General features: G+C 33.9%; 3 protein-coding genes and 1 long non-coding RNA gene across 4 annotated transcripts; 1 reads left to right on the top strand and 3 right to left on the bottom strand.

Annotated features, from left to right (window-relative positions):
- Positions 1-635: 635 nt before the first annotated feature.
- LOC121116519 (uncharacterized) lies at positions 636-2,783 on the bottom strand. Its single transcript, XR_005863888.2, has 5 exons — positions 2,637-2,783; positions 2,350-2,407; positions 1,202-2,131; positions 950-1,011; positions 636-752 (listed from the first exon to the last, which is right to left on the bottom strand). It is a non-coding gene; the product is annotated as an uncharacterized lncRNA (long non-coding RNA).
- A 1,305-nt stretch (positions 2,784-4,088) lies between these two features.
- LOC121116522 (glutamine amidotransferase-like class 1 domain-containing protein 3, mitochondrial) lies at positions 4,089-5,068 on the top strand. The gene is made up of 2 exons (XM_040710778.2): positions 4,089-4,456; positions 4,514-5,068. Exons 1-2 carry the CDS (start codon positions 4,145-4,147, stop codon positions 4,940-4,942), a joined length of 741 nt encoding a protein of 246 aa, XP_040566712.1. The 5' UTR covers positions 4,089-4,144; the 3' UTR covers positions 4,943-5,068.
- Positions 4,797-7,088, bottom strand: LOC121116521 (transmembrane protein 145). Its single transcript, XM_040710777.2, has 5 exons — positions 6,704-7,088; positions 6,343-6,530; positions 6,071-6,281; positions 5,735-6,007; positions 4,797-5,673 (listed from the first exon to the last, which is right to left on the bottom strand). Exons 1-5 carry the CDS (start codon positions 7,001-7,003, stop codon positions 5,050-5,052), a joined length of 1,596 nt encoding a protein of 531 aa, XP_040566711.1. The 5' UTR covers positions 7,004-7,088; the 3' UTR covers positions 4,797-5,049.
- A 2,383-nt stretch (positions 7,089-9,471) lies between these two features.
- On the bottom strand, positions 9,472-10,163 carry LOC121116523 (ribosomal protein L36). The gene is made up of 2 exons (XM_071887494.1): positions 10,089-10,163; positions 9,472-9,780 (listed from the first exon to the last, which is right to left on the bottom strand). The coding sequence occupies exons 1-2, from the start codon at positions 10,161-10,163 to the stop codon at positions 9,472-9,474; spliced, it is 384 nt and encodes a 127-aa protein (XP_071743595.1).
- Positions 10,164-12,658: the final 2,495 nt, after the last annotated feature.

Below are 12,658 nucleotides of genomic sequence, written 5' to 3' on the forward strand. Positions count from 1 at the left end.
AATTATCAATATGGGGCAATAAAAGATTGTGAATACCGTTTAATATCCAAGCCTGCCAACTGCTCTTTACCTTTTAATACAATACAAAACGTGTAATGAAGAACTTAAGATATTCTTCAATAAAAAAAGATATAGTCCATGAATTTGAAAGACCGAGGGATATCCAAAACCGGGAAAAAATTAGTCAACACCCAGCAATTGTTTTCAGTATAAGAACCTATATCCTAAATTCATTCACGGAACTAATAGGTTAATCAACGAAAACATAGTTAACCATAAAGGAATTTTACTGCTTATTTTACACAGCGCAAAAACATACATTTTAAAAGCTTGATTCACGTGATAATAGTTCTATAAACAATCGTGATATTTTTGGATCCGCAGACTGTAACCATTTAACACCATTCTAATGATTAAATTCTAAAATCAACTATGTAAACTTAGGAATAGTATTAAAATTACCCTCTGCCACGACTTTTTATTCTAGAGTTTAGACTAACAGTATCAAATATGGACTATCCTTATATCTTAAACACTATATCTATAAGTATTGATAGACTGAATACAACAGAGATCTAATACTACCGATTGCAAAAAAATAGACAAACTATAATTATTAACAAATGCTAAAATAATAAAATTAAATATTGTTATTTATTAGCTTTTAACAAATTTCACATTTGATATATTATGATGATTGGCACTTCACGCTAGGACCAATGAAGTCCATTACATTTCGATGGATAGAAAACCTAATAAGAAGAGAAAGAAAATATATTAAAAATGAGGTTTCAAGCCTTAATTATGGAATAAAATAGTAAGAGATAGTGGCTCAGAGCTACACTGAAAGTTTGTTTAGATCACGGAGTTATCATGATAAGCTGCACGACTATAGATTCATCATTCAAGATTTAAATAGATTTATGATAACTTGTGCAAGATAAATTACCTTTTTAAGGACTCCACGTTTCTATTTTCTTATCCCTTTCTCCTCAGTTCAGGATTAACTATCTTTAAAAGAGATAAAAAAAGGACATTAAAATCTTAGGAGATAAATACAAATGGAGTTTACGATTAAACCAATAGTTCAGTTCGCTGTGGGATTAAACGTTCTTCAGAAAACTTGTCAGAAGCAGAACTGGTAAGTTTTTTGTTATCATCATGATTAAATATTGGTTTAAGATAGATCATTGATTATTACCTTCGTATTGGAAGCGTAACTGATAATATTTATCATCTCTTTTGGCTGAAAATCACTTATGAGGATAAATAAAGAGAGAAAGGTAATATGATGGCCCGATGAAAAATGTGAATCCAATAAATGAAGATCTCAGTTCGCTGTAGGATAAAAACTTGTCAGATGCAGAACTGGTAATTTTTTGTTATCATCAGAGTAAGTAAGTAATCTAGGAAAGAGAGAAGTAGCGTGGAAAAACGGAATGGATAATCCCCTGAAGTTATAAACTTCAATCTTGGAATCAGGACTCGAGCACCCTGATACTACCCCGTTTACAAATCCATTTATGAACTTCTTATTGATACCAACGACAATATATCTTGTTCCATTGTAATGTCCTCTTGTAGGATCCAAATTGCTAAGACGCATGAGCCGACGGTTTCATTTCTTGTGTCAACTTGATCTTATACGGGTGTAGGCCAAGATCTTTTCGCAAAATTCGCCACAACGATGTCACAGAGATGCCCAACTATTGAGAAACGGCGTGTAAGAGACTAATTTGGGTCATCTTGAATTGATGCGCTTGCGGCAGCAATATTTTTTACACTTCGTGCATTTCTTTGTCTCACTGGCACAGGAACATTATGTAGCATGTATGTGGACTCAAATTTTTTCACCAAACGTTGAATTGTTGATTTTGCAGGTCGATTACGTTGGCCATAAATTGGCGTTAACGCTCTTAAAGTTTGGATCAAAGACTCACCACTTTTGTAATAAATTTTAATAATTTGCAAGCGTTGCTCGAGTGTGTACTGCTCCATGATAAAACTACAATTATTTCTAAGCACAGCTATCAAAGAAACAATAACAAATATGACGTCGTTTTCGAAACCTATTAACGTAAAATGTTGAAAACCCCGTTACAGTCCACGTTTTGCTTCCGAACCATGTATTCTAAAGAAAAACAGAAGGATTATCATCCAAGAACAATAAGGAGACATGCTTTATTTTAGGGAGTTCATTCAGAACCTCAATGTAATCATTTCACTTTGGAGTTATCCCTTTTGATCTTCAAAAGTGATTCCTCCAGAGTGTCAAGCAGTACGGGGCTAAAAATCTCATCATTAAAGGAGAGGGAAGGGGATAAAACAAAATTGACTATAAAAATTTACCTTTGGCACGGGGATGATCAAGAAAGAACGCACAAGACTCCAACACTTCGTCAAGGAACTAATGAAAATAAGAAAGGATAGAGATTAGAAACATGGATCAAGCATAAGCCATTATGGCTCAACCGAGGATAATGACTCTTCAGAACCTCATTGTAATCATTTCAGCCCGGAGTCCTTCTCATTGTTCTACAACGAGAATTCCTCCGGTTGTCAAGCAGTACGGGGCTAAATTTATCATCCTCAAAATAATTAACACAAAGTAGAGGTAAGAGCTACTCAGTACTCACCCTACGCCATTAACAGGAAGAAAGAATGGACAAACTCTCATGTCCACCAGAAAGGCGATCCCCAACAAGTAATAAGTAACAACTAAATAAATCCTATGGCTTTTCACCACGTTTTTGAATTATTTTATTCATTTAATTTTATTAAGTAGCGCGGTGGTCAGCTGATGAGGATTCGCGTGACGTCTCATCCATAACCTATAATAACTTGTAGCTAGCTACAAGTTATTATAGGTTATTTACAATTATATATTTTTTAGGACTAGTTATAATTTATAAATAGCGCATTAATTTGGTTACGTATTGATTAGAAATTATGTATGGAGGGAAATAATATCAACTGTAGACTCATAATTGCACATGCATTTAAAAATCAAAGACTGTCATTCTTACTCTTATTATTTAGCTTCCAACGCGCTGCATGTGCACTCTCCAGCCACTATTTCAAATTGTTGACAATTCAAAATAAGAAACGGCAATCTCTTAGGTCCCTACTCAACAAATATCAATTATAGCAAACAGAATATACAATTTGAACATAATACCATTTTAGACATGGAAAAATAGTCAACGAGAGGGATTAAGTAATTTATAGGGCGTATATGAGTTCTTATAAGAAAGTCCAACATAAACCTGAGAGAGAAAAGAGGTTTATAGACTTGTGACGAAGACAGGAGAATAATGGTTAAAACAATATTGGATGCTGCACTTTCTTGTCAATCCAGAGACCCAATGAAGTAGTCTGTTTTTGGAGTGCCTTCTTCCAAGAGCAGTCCTTTTTTGTTGAGAACTCTTCAAAAATTCCCAACTATAGATTTGAGGAGTGGAAATGGTTCACCGAGGTGTAGGTAGCAAACGTATTTAAGGATAGGTCATGTAGGGTTATATGTATGTCAAGAACATCGCTTATCTATGAGTGTAAGCTTTGAGCAATGCCTTCAATTTGATTACTAAGGTTAAAATTTACCTAAGTGACACAGAAAAGTGCAGTACGGCTCTAATACCTTAAGTAAAAAACCCCAAGAACGTGGGAAATTCTAAGTCAATTATAGTCTCAAGTTTCGAGGATCCATGAAATATACATTGTGCATAGTGATGGATCCGTCTAAAAAGACTATAGTCCTATCAGTCCGGTCCTAACAAAATTTAAAAGTCTAGGACCGGTCCTTATTGGTTACTACAACAGCTGAAATGATGTAATTACCTACAGCCTGTAGGCTACAGGTGGCCTAGTTCTCCTAGAAAGGGGTTGAAACTCATCTGCTATCTGCATAGGTGAATATCCTAACCTTAATGACTATATTAATTGTCAACTCATTCTCATATGCCTGGAGTTGAATTATAATATGATATATCTACAAAGATTTTTTTCGGGCCCAAAAATTGCGTCTCCTTCAATTATGATGCAATTCATGACGTCAGTGAATAAAAAATACATTATTTTGATATTTGGTCATGTTTATTTTGTTCATTGCATAATGACGTCAAAGAAATATTGTGCCCTGTGAAGCATGTTTTACCACTTAAGACTTGGGGTATCCTCTGTAACGAGTGTTCTTCGCTGTAGCTTAAGTACAATGTCTACAGGTAAAATCGGAGTAGTGTTGTCAGGCTCTGGAGTGTACGATGGAAGTGAGATCCATGAGGCTTCTGCGACACTCGTTGCACTTACAAGAGCTGGCAAAACACCAGTTGTTTACTCGCTTGATAAGGACCAAGCTCATGTCATTGACCACTCTAAAGGAATACCAATTGAGGGACAAACAAGGAACGTTTTAGTTGAATCCTCCAGAATCGCCAGGGCTGCTCCATTAGATCTTAAAGTAATATATATTTGACCGAGATTTACGTCAATTGAAAATGATTGATCTATTTTTCAGTCCTTAGAACTGGGAGATGTTGATGCCTTGATTTTTCCTGGAGGATTTGGTGCAGCCAAGAATCTCTCAGATTTCGCATTTAATGGGGATAAACTCACCCTCGACCCAGTAGTAGAATCTAAAATAAAGGATTTTCATAGCAATGGAAAGCCTCTAGCTTTTTGTTGTATTGCGCCAATACTTGCAGCAAAAACTATTCCAGGAGTCTCCATAACATTGGGTAAGAGAGGTGCTGGATGGCCTCATGAAGGCAGTTTGGATGCTGCCAATAGTCTGGGTGCGAATGTGGTTGAAAAAGAAGTAACAGAAGTCTGTGTGGATGAAAAGAACAAAGTTGTTTCTTCACCTGCTTTCATGTATGACGGAAAGTTCCACGAAGTCCACGATAGTGTTACAAACATGGTCAATGAGCTTGTAAAGCTTTTATAATATGAAAAGTATTGTAGGTACATGCAACAAAAGGTTTTTTAATTAAAATACTATAAATTATATTTCATTAGAAGTACATATATATTTATTTAATGCAAGTCAAATTATTAAAGCTCATCATTTGGATTGAAAATTGATTTATTTTGAACTATTTGGCCATTTGAATAGGTTGGAGGGGGTGTTCGTGGTGGAGTTGAATCCTCATTGTCTCTATTTGCCCAATTTGAATGAGATCGAGATGATTGTAAAGCGCCGTTCAAAGTTTCTTTGTTATTAGAGACTGTGAAAACTTCCATGTTTTGCGAGGATACATTATAGTTGCCTCCATGGGAAAAGTTGTCCAGGGTGTGATGTCCAAGAAGAGTATTACCCGTGATGGCTTCCATGATACCTATTTGTGATGTTCTTACATGGTACGGAAAATTTCTATTATTGATTGAGGGTCGAGTAATGAGAAGAAAGAATATTTGTCCAATGAGGACCACAAAGTGTTCTACAGAAACGACAACCTTTTCTCTCACCCACTCTGATATCTCATGATTAGAGATAAGTATAATGATGGGGCCAGAGAGAAACCAAAGAGTGTAGAAACAGAAAAAGGGATAATAGAACGATCCCTTTTCTGGATAATGCTTCAATGTGAAATAAATTGAGTACATAAACATTATCCACCCCACAGTTCGAAGAAAGACTATTCCATAACCTGCAACTGATTCGTAAATATAAAGAACCTAAAAATAGATAAAGTAATTCAGTAATAATTATTACATAATTCATATAATTAAATCATACTTGACCAGGATCGAAGTAATATTTCTCAATAAAGAATAAAGACAAATACATGATAGTATATGCAAAACCAAATAGGATAAGCTTTAAAGTCGAGCCTTGCCTTAATCTAGCTCGTGTAACAGTATAACCTTTTGCAAGAAGTATGAGAAGAATTAAGAAAATTGTTTCTCCAGTTGATTCAAAGATTTGGCCCATAAACTTGATCTTTGGAACTCCCTTCCCATTTACTCCAAAACTTGTATAATGTACCACTAAGAAAAATACACCAAACGTCTATTAGAGAAAAAAAACCTATTGAGTTGGAAGAAGGGCCTAGAAATATAATAATTCTCTTACATGAAATAGCATTGATATGATATACATTTTGAATGATGTGTGGAGTAGTTGTCGAGCTTTGAGGATCACTGTTGACCAAATCGCAAAGAATCCGACGATGATATTTTGAATTAAAGAAACTACAAGGACTGGTAATAGATAAAATTCATCCGCAGAGAAATGGTGGTGAAGTAAGTCATCTTTCTCTCCATTGGTCATTAGGAATCGATAACTTAAAATGATAAATTAACAAGGCGTATTCAATACAAAAGCTGAACAAAATAGTAAGATACCTTAGACGTAGACCCTTTGTGGAGTTACAATTTGAAATAGCAACAAACCACCATCTCTCTCTCACAGTTTTAAAATTTCTCGTACCCTTGCAATGCATTGAAACACTACTTTTGTTTGAATTAGTAACTTGATGACATCCTGAGACGACCATTTTAGTCGTTAAGTTTATGAATTGATTGTCTTCGACCTATGAGAATGTATGTATATTGAGATGATAAATAATAAATGCTATAAAGGATTATTTTAATCGTACTTATGAATATTTTAAAAGCAAAAACAATCGATGAAGACTGTAAAGTATAAATGCAAGCCAACTTAAATAACATCTTTATCGATTTTCATTGCATATTAATAACCTACTTGGAGAACAGATTCCTTTTCTCTACATGTATCCAAATCTTTTGTATTCCCATAGACCCGGTTCCACTGATAATTTGTATCATAGTACAAATCAATGTTTTGTACAGCGTAGCTCATATCATATTGTATTTCATATTCAAACTTGCCGTGTAAACTTAAGAAACAAAATCTAGCCAAGAAGCTCCAATTATCCCCAGTCCATAAATGACCTTCTATAATTTTGGACCCCACATTTGCAACTTGAAATAGAATTCCGAAATACAAATATGTTGACAATCCATATCTCTTCACCGACACCATGATCTATGATATGGCTTAATTTTAATTTAGAAAGCCTTTATCTCTCTAATTGTATGTAGAGAACTGTACCTGAGGAACCTTACTTTTTACTACTTATTACTTTCTTCATTGAGATTCAGATCACTGATAATCAGAATTACTACCTATTGACGCATTGAAATATAGGTTTACCTGGTCCCTGCATAACGCGGATTTCGCATAACGCAGTGCTTGGAACTATTCTGACTCCCCGTATAGTGCGGTAAATCCCTCTCATATCGTGGTTTTATATTATGATTAAAAATTAACAAAAACCATATATTGAGGTAAATAAGAATTTTTGTAGTTATGGATGAGTTCGTTCATTCTATGTCTAAATATATTCATACTATTATACCTAGGAGTGTATAATTTTGTATAAGGGGGAGGTGGAGTATCCTTTAAGCATTTTATATGATACATAGACTGTAACTTTTGATTATTACTTAACATACAAACTTGTAATTAAAAAGGTTGCTAAATAAATATTGGTTAAGTTCCGATTATTTAAATTTTGCAGTATTGAAATTACTGAATTTATAATCCAGCAAATAAAAGATCTGGCAGCATTATTTTAAATAATTTACGATGAATAATATGGTTTTATTGTCCTAACCATACTAAAAAGAATGGAGAAAATAGTAACAAGTTGACTGAAAAATAATTTATCCCATTTTACGGGTTTTTGTACTAAATACCCGTACAACGCGGATTTTTCTCGTTCCCAAAAACTACAATAAGCGGAGACATCTTTGCCTACCCAAGTTAACTGTTATATCCCATTCTTAAATAATCCAAAGATTAACCAAATAATAAGGAGTATTATTAAATGCGTAAGTTAAGGAAACGCCATCTTGGGGTCTCAAAGTTGATATTGTTACTACATAAAATGATCATATTTTCTTTAAATCTTGATAAACTGCATCAATAAGCTTTAAGAGTAATTAAAAAATACCAAACATCCTCATTGAATACTACTTGATGCAAATGATAAACACTGTTAGTATAGATATAAATTTTTAGTTTTCTGTGACACTGTCCTGAAATTTTGTATATAACAACTTGGGACTGTGTGTGTTTTATTATGCTTCTTGCAATTAAAGTCTAGGTCAAATCGAAGTATCATAGATTTGTAATTAATTAATTACGAAAAAAAGGGTTTTCGCTAATAATAAACTTGGTTGTTTAAGGGTCCTTAAATGGCAGACATCACGTGTAAGCTCTTGATACTATGAATGGAAATAAAAACAACAACGGAGTCTTACTACGTATATGGTTGAAGCAACCAGAATGTATTTACTGATCCAAGTCAACTGTTTTATATCTTCATCATTTTTGTTGGGGAGGTGGTTTGGTTATTTTGAATTAATTTCAAAAATTAAAATTTTTTTCTCCGTCCCTCCCAAAATTTGATTTTTATCCCATTTCCATCAAAATTTGTCTTTAAACTAAAATTCCTCCATCATGGGGGAGGGGGATCTAGCCCTTCCCCCTGTTCATGAATGTGTGAAGGAGACGCCAGGGTCTCTAAGTTGGTATTTTACTAAATATAAGATAAATTTCCAATATTTCTTAATTCCAAGGACTTCACATCTGCATTGAATAAGAGTGATGTATCGTTCGCGAACGTTAGGCTCTATGTGCCGACTCACCTCAATTGATGAAATTATTGCCTTTTAATTATAAATTGTTTTTGTCGGGAGGAAATTTGAGGCGAACACAGAAGGTATTCTTTATTTTCGGGGATTTCTTTGCTCATAGGTCATTCGGGCAAATTGAGCAAATAAATTTTAATTTTTTCTATAACAACAAAAAATGGAAGAGTCGTTAGGGAGCCGAAAGCGAGAGCTCTTTTAGGCGAACAGAAATCCCGTAGATATTGAATACTACATGATGCAGATGAGGAATACTGTAATTTGATTTAAATCTTAGTAAGATCCATCGTATAGTGTCTTTAATACCTAGATTTAAACATTTTTGTTGACTTAGATCAAGAAGATATCTTAATTGTATCTTACGAAAAACCAATACAAATAATATATTTACGTAGTGTTGTGTCGGTCTTTGATAAAAATTGAAGACTCCAGTCCTTAAAACTTATAAATTTCGGTACTCGGATAACGTCATTCACCTTATCAGTTCTAGTACGAAAGGCTGGACTGAGTAGACACTTCATTTTTGGCCCAGAAATATAAAAACAAGACAATTTGAATAGGGGTGCAAAAAGTTTTAAGACAGCAAGTCTCAAATCTTATAAATTGGGGGATCTATTTCGACATCCTTAATAATAATGAAAACCAGAGTGGCACTACTAATAAACTTAAGCTTTTTGATGGCCACAAAAAGGCCCATCACGTGAAGACGATCTATAGTACAAAAAATGGGAATAAAAACTAGGGAACTGGTAAATAACAATTTTATTCTGAAATGTTATGGATGTAATAAAAAGATTATTTAGTTTGCTTTCTCATGGCTTGGAGAACGGCGCTCATCTCTTCACGCTTCCTTCTGGCTCTGACGTGGGAGCCAATACGCTTCTTCAAGAATTTGAGACAACGCTTATCCTTTGAGATTCTGAGCAACTCCATTGCTCTTCTCTCATAAGGGGAGAAACCAGCGACTTCCCGAACAATATCACGGATGAACCGTGAGCGAGTTGTAACCATTCCCTTACGGGAGGAAGGTTTCTTTTTCAACTCATTTTTAGTGGTTTTGTGACCTTTGTCGAGGCCAATACACATCTCATATCGAGGAGCCATCTAAAGGGGAAAAAGGATGTAGAATAGGAAATGATGAGAAATGAAACAACAAATGCAGAGGCACGGAATTGAAACGTATTAATTCAAATATATTTGATTTAATTATTCAAGGGACATGAAATCAGAGTGACAAAGAAAAAGTAAAGGAGGGGGAGAAGAAGGGACAGAGCCGCCTGTTCCAGTCCTTATCTTAATCTTCTGGCTTCTCTCTCGGACTCGAGAAGGGTGAGGATGTCTCCTTCCCGAACGGGTCCCTTCACGTTGCGAATAATTTGCCGATTTTCTTGGCCCAAGAACTCCACTTTTACTTGGGTACATTGACCCTGGGAACCTGTACGGCCCAAGACTTTGATCACACGAGCGGTTGTTACTTGCTTGTCCATTTTACTTTAATAGTCTCTCTCTCCCTGTGAATAGTAAATGCATTAAACTCTTGCAATTCCAGGTTATCAGCAAACAAAGGAGAGAAGACGGACAGCAAATAACAACCCCTCCCTCTCCTTTTATTTGTCACCCTTGCTGCCCCAAAAAAATCCCTGAGATCATCTTGATTCTCAAGGATTAAATACTAAAGAATAAAATTCCTTACCTCTGATCGCTTGATCGTTCAAATCGGAAAAGGAAAGAAGTTAGCGCCGGTTACAGCCAAAATAAGTTAATTGGGCAGTTAGCTCTTACGTCACAACCAATCAAAATGTATCTTTAAGACCAAGTTGAGTATTAAACGGAAGTTCATTCATTCTTTTCAGTTTGTCCATATAAGAAATGAGTGGAAAAATGTTGTAGCCAGCAAAGACTAACTTTCTATTCACGTAATATTTTTCTTCCAGGCTCTTATTTTATACATACAATATTCGATACTTGTGGGTTAAAATTAATTGTGTTTAAATAATACCTTTGTATTAAATTATATAAAAGAGATTTATCATGGTAGAATAAGTGAAAATAAGTATCTGTTCACATTAACAAAAATATCAACAAAACCTCAAAATGAAATACGACATGTTAATCAGCCATGGGGGCATATGGTAGGAATGACATCACCTCATCTATTTTGCTTTTCAACCATTTAACACAGACATAATTTAAAGATAATTCACATATTTGATTTTTAGCCCCTATAATCAACAAAAAATATTTATTTTGTTATCAAGTGGTGCTCTTGTAAAAATCTTTTAATTTAAATATAATTTCAACCCGTTATTATTTATTACTAGCTGATTTTATCAGGATAACAATAAAGTATCTTCGGTTGTCAAAGAAAATGTAGTTTTGTGTCAAGTATTATGTTTTGTCTCATTATGAATTGTCTCATTTATTTGTTGGTTTAAACTCTTTGAACATCAAAATTAGTTCGTATATGAACTATTTTTTTTTCTATTCAACGCGGCTCTACCTGACATACATAATTATAAATTTAAGTTTTTTTCAGCAGCGGTCAAATTTATGCTCCTTTTCCCCTAATCATTGTCCTGAACATTAAGTGTATTCATTTGAAATAGATCTTTTTATGTTGTTAATAATTTTCTGCGATTATTGAATGGTCACTCAGGGAGCACTGAAATGAATTCATTGCAGTGTTCCCATATTGAATTCATAGTTGCTAAGAATTGGCTAACTACCAACTGATTTTGGGCCTTTTCCCTGTTTTTTTCCCCTCTAGGAAAGGTTGCAAGATAAAATAAATGTAATAGCATGTTCTACATAGGAGAGCTGCTCATCAATCCGATTCAAGATTTATGAAACTCAAGTGCGACTTAAATACAAGCCCCATGCTCTGCTTAGTAGTGATTTTATGAGTCCAAGTCAAGTCTTAAGTCTTCGAGCTCGAATCTAAGGGAAAGTTAATGATGTCTACTTCAAATCGAGCCTGAAGTCCCAATCTAATGAAATATAAGTAGGACTCGAGTCACAGTTCTCCTTGTGTCAAGTACATTATAATATGTATTAGCTTAATAAATATCCCTACTTTGATTCAATTACCATGTTTGATTTTAATGTTAAATAATATTTAAAAGAGAACATGCCCAAGTTTAGAACATACAAATGTCAATCATTACATTAATAAATGAATACAATAACATACTTAATTGGAACACTAAAATATTTTGAGTGCTTAAAGTGATGTAAAATTTCCAATATTCTCAAGTAGTATTATAGTTAATAAATGATAAGCTTCTTTTTTTCAGATAATTTAAAAAAATATCAGATTCATATCAAAAGCACTAGAACGTAATCAACAATTTACGTTAATATGACTTGTGCAAATAACGAATGACCAAATAAAAGCATTTTTACCATTGAAAGTATGTAATTTAAATCAGCTGCTAAATGTAATAAACTTACTTATAATTACGTTTATACTCTGATTTGACTTCGACATGAGAAATATATGATAACGGCTGATATGACTAATAATTTGGAAGATGAAACTAACTTGTTATAGTATAACATTTAAAAAAAACTACTTCAAAGAAACTCTGTCCTTCAGTTTGAAAACTTAAACCATGGGTAATTCTTGTTTTTAAAAATTACTTAACAATTCCAAGGTCGTCAACACCATCTGATTTATCAACAAGTGTCATCATGGAATGATTGTCAACTTTTAAATGATTTTCAATTTCTTCAGTGTTTGTTAATCGAAGTCTACAATACACGAGGTTTCAAGAAATTCAAATCTCATTGAAGATTCTTCAAATGTATCCTCATACTCGACATTATCAGATTCTAAAATATTATCTTGAACTTTCTTTTTACGACGGATATTTCTTGAGGATTAATGAGAGCTTTTTACCATTTCCGCTATACTTTATTTGAGTCCCTAAAATCTCTGTTAATAATTTGACTTGTCCCTGATTTAGTTTTTCAAAAAGTGCAG

The sequence above is a fragment of the Lepeophtheirus salmonis genome, chromosome 4 (genome assembly GCF_016086655.4).
Source record: "Lepeophtheirus salmonis chromosome 4, UVic_Lsal_1.4, whole genome shotgun sequence".
Taxonomy (NCBI): domain Eukaryota; kingdom Metazoa; phylum Arthropoda; class Copepoda; order Siphonostomatoida; family Caligidae; genus Lepeophtheirus; species Lepeophtheirus salmonis.

Bases quoted from the DNA above. Each gene is read 5' to 3' on its own strand.
- LOC121116523 (XM_071887494.1), bottom strand. From the start codon at position 10,163: ATGGACAAGCAAGTAACAACCGCTCGTGTGATCAAAGTCTTGGGCCGT. The intron at 9,781-10,088 runs GTAAAAGTGGAG...TTTCCCCTTTAG, and splicing joins CCCAGGGTCAATGTACCCAA to ATGGCTCCTCGATATGAGAT.
- LOC121116522 (XM_040710778.2), top strand. From the start codon at position 4,145: ATGTTTTACCACTTAAGACTTGGGGTATCCTCTGTAACGAGTGTTCTT. The intron at 4,457-4,513 runs GTAATATATATT...TCTATTTTTCAG, and splicing joins CTGCTCCATTAGATCTTAAA to TCCTTAGAACTGGGAGATGT.
- LOC121116521 (XM_040710777.2), bottom strand. From the start codon at position 7,003: ATGGTGTCGGTGAAGAGATATGGATTGTCAACATATTTGTATTTCGGA. The intron at 6,282-6,342 runs GTATCTTACTAT...TATCATTTTAAG, and splicing joins ACAAAGGGTCTACGTCTAAG to TTATCGATTCCTAATGACCA. The intron at 6,008-6,070 runs GTAAGAGAATTA...TTTCTCTAATAG, and splicing joins TCATATCAATGCTATTTCAT to ACGTTTGGTGTATTTTTCTT.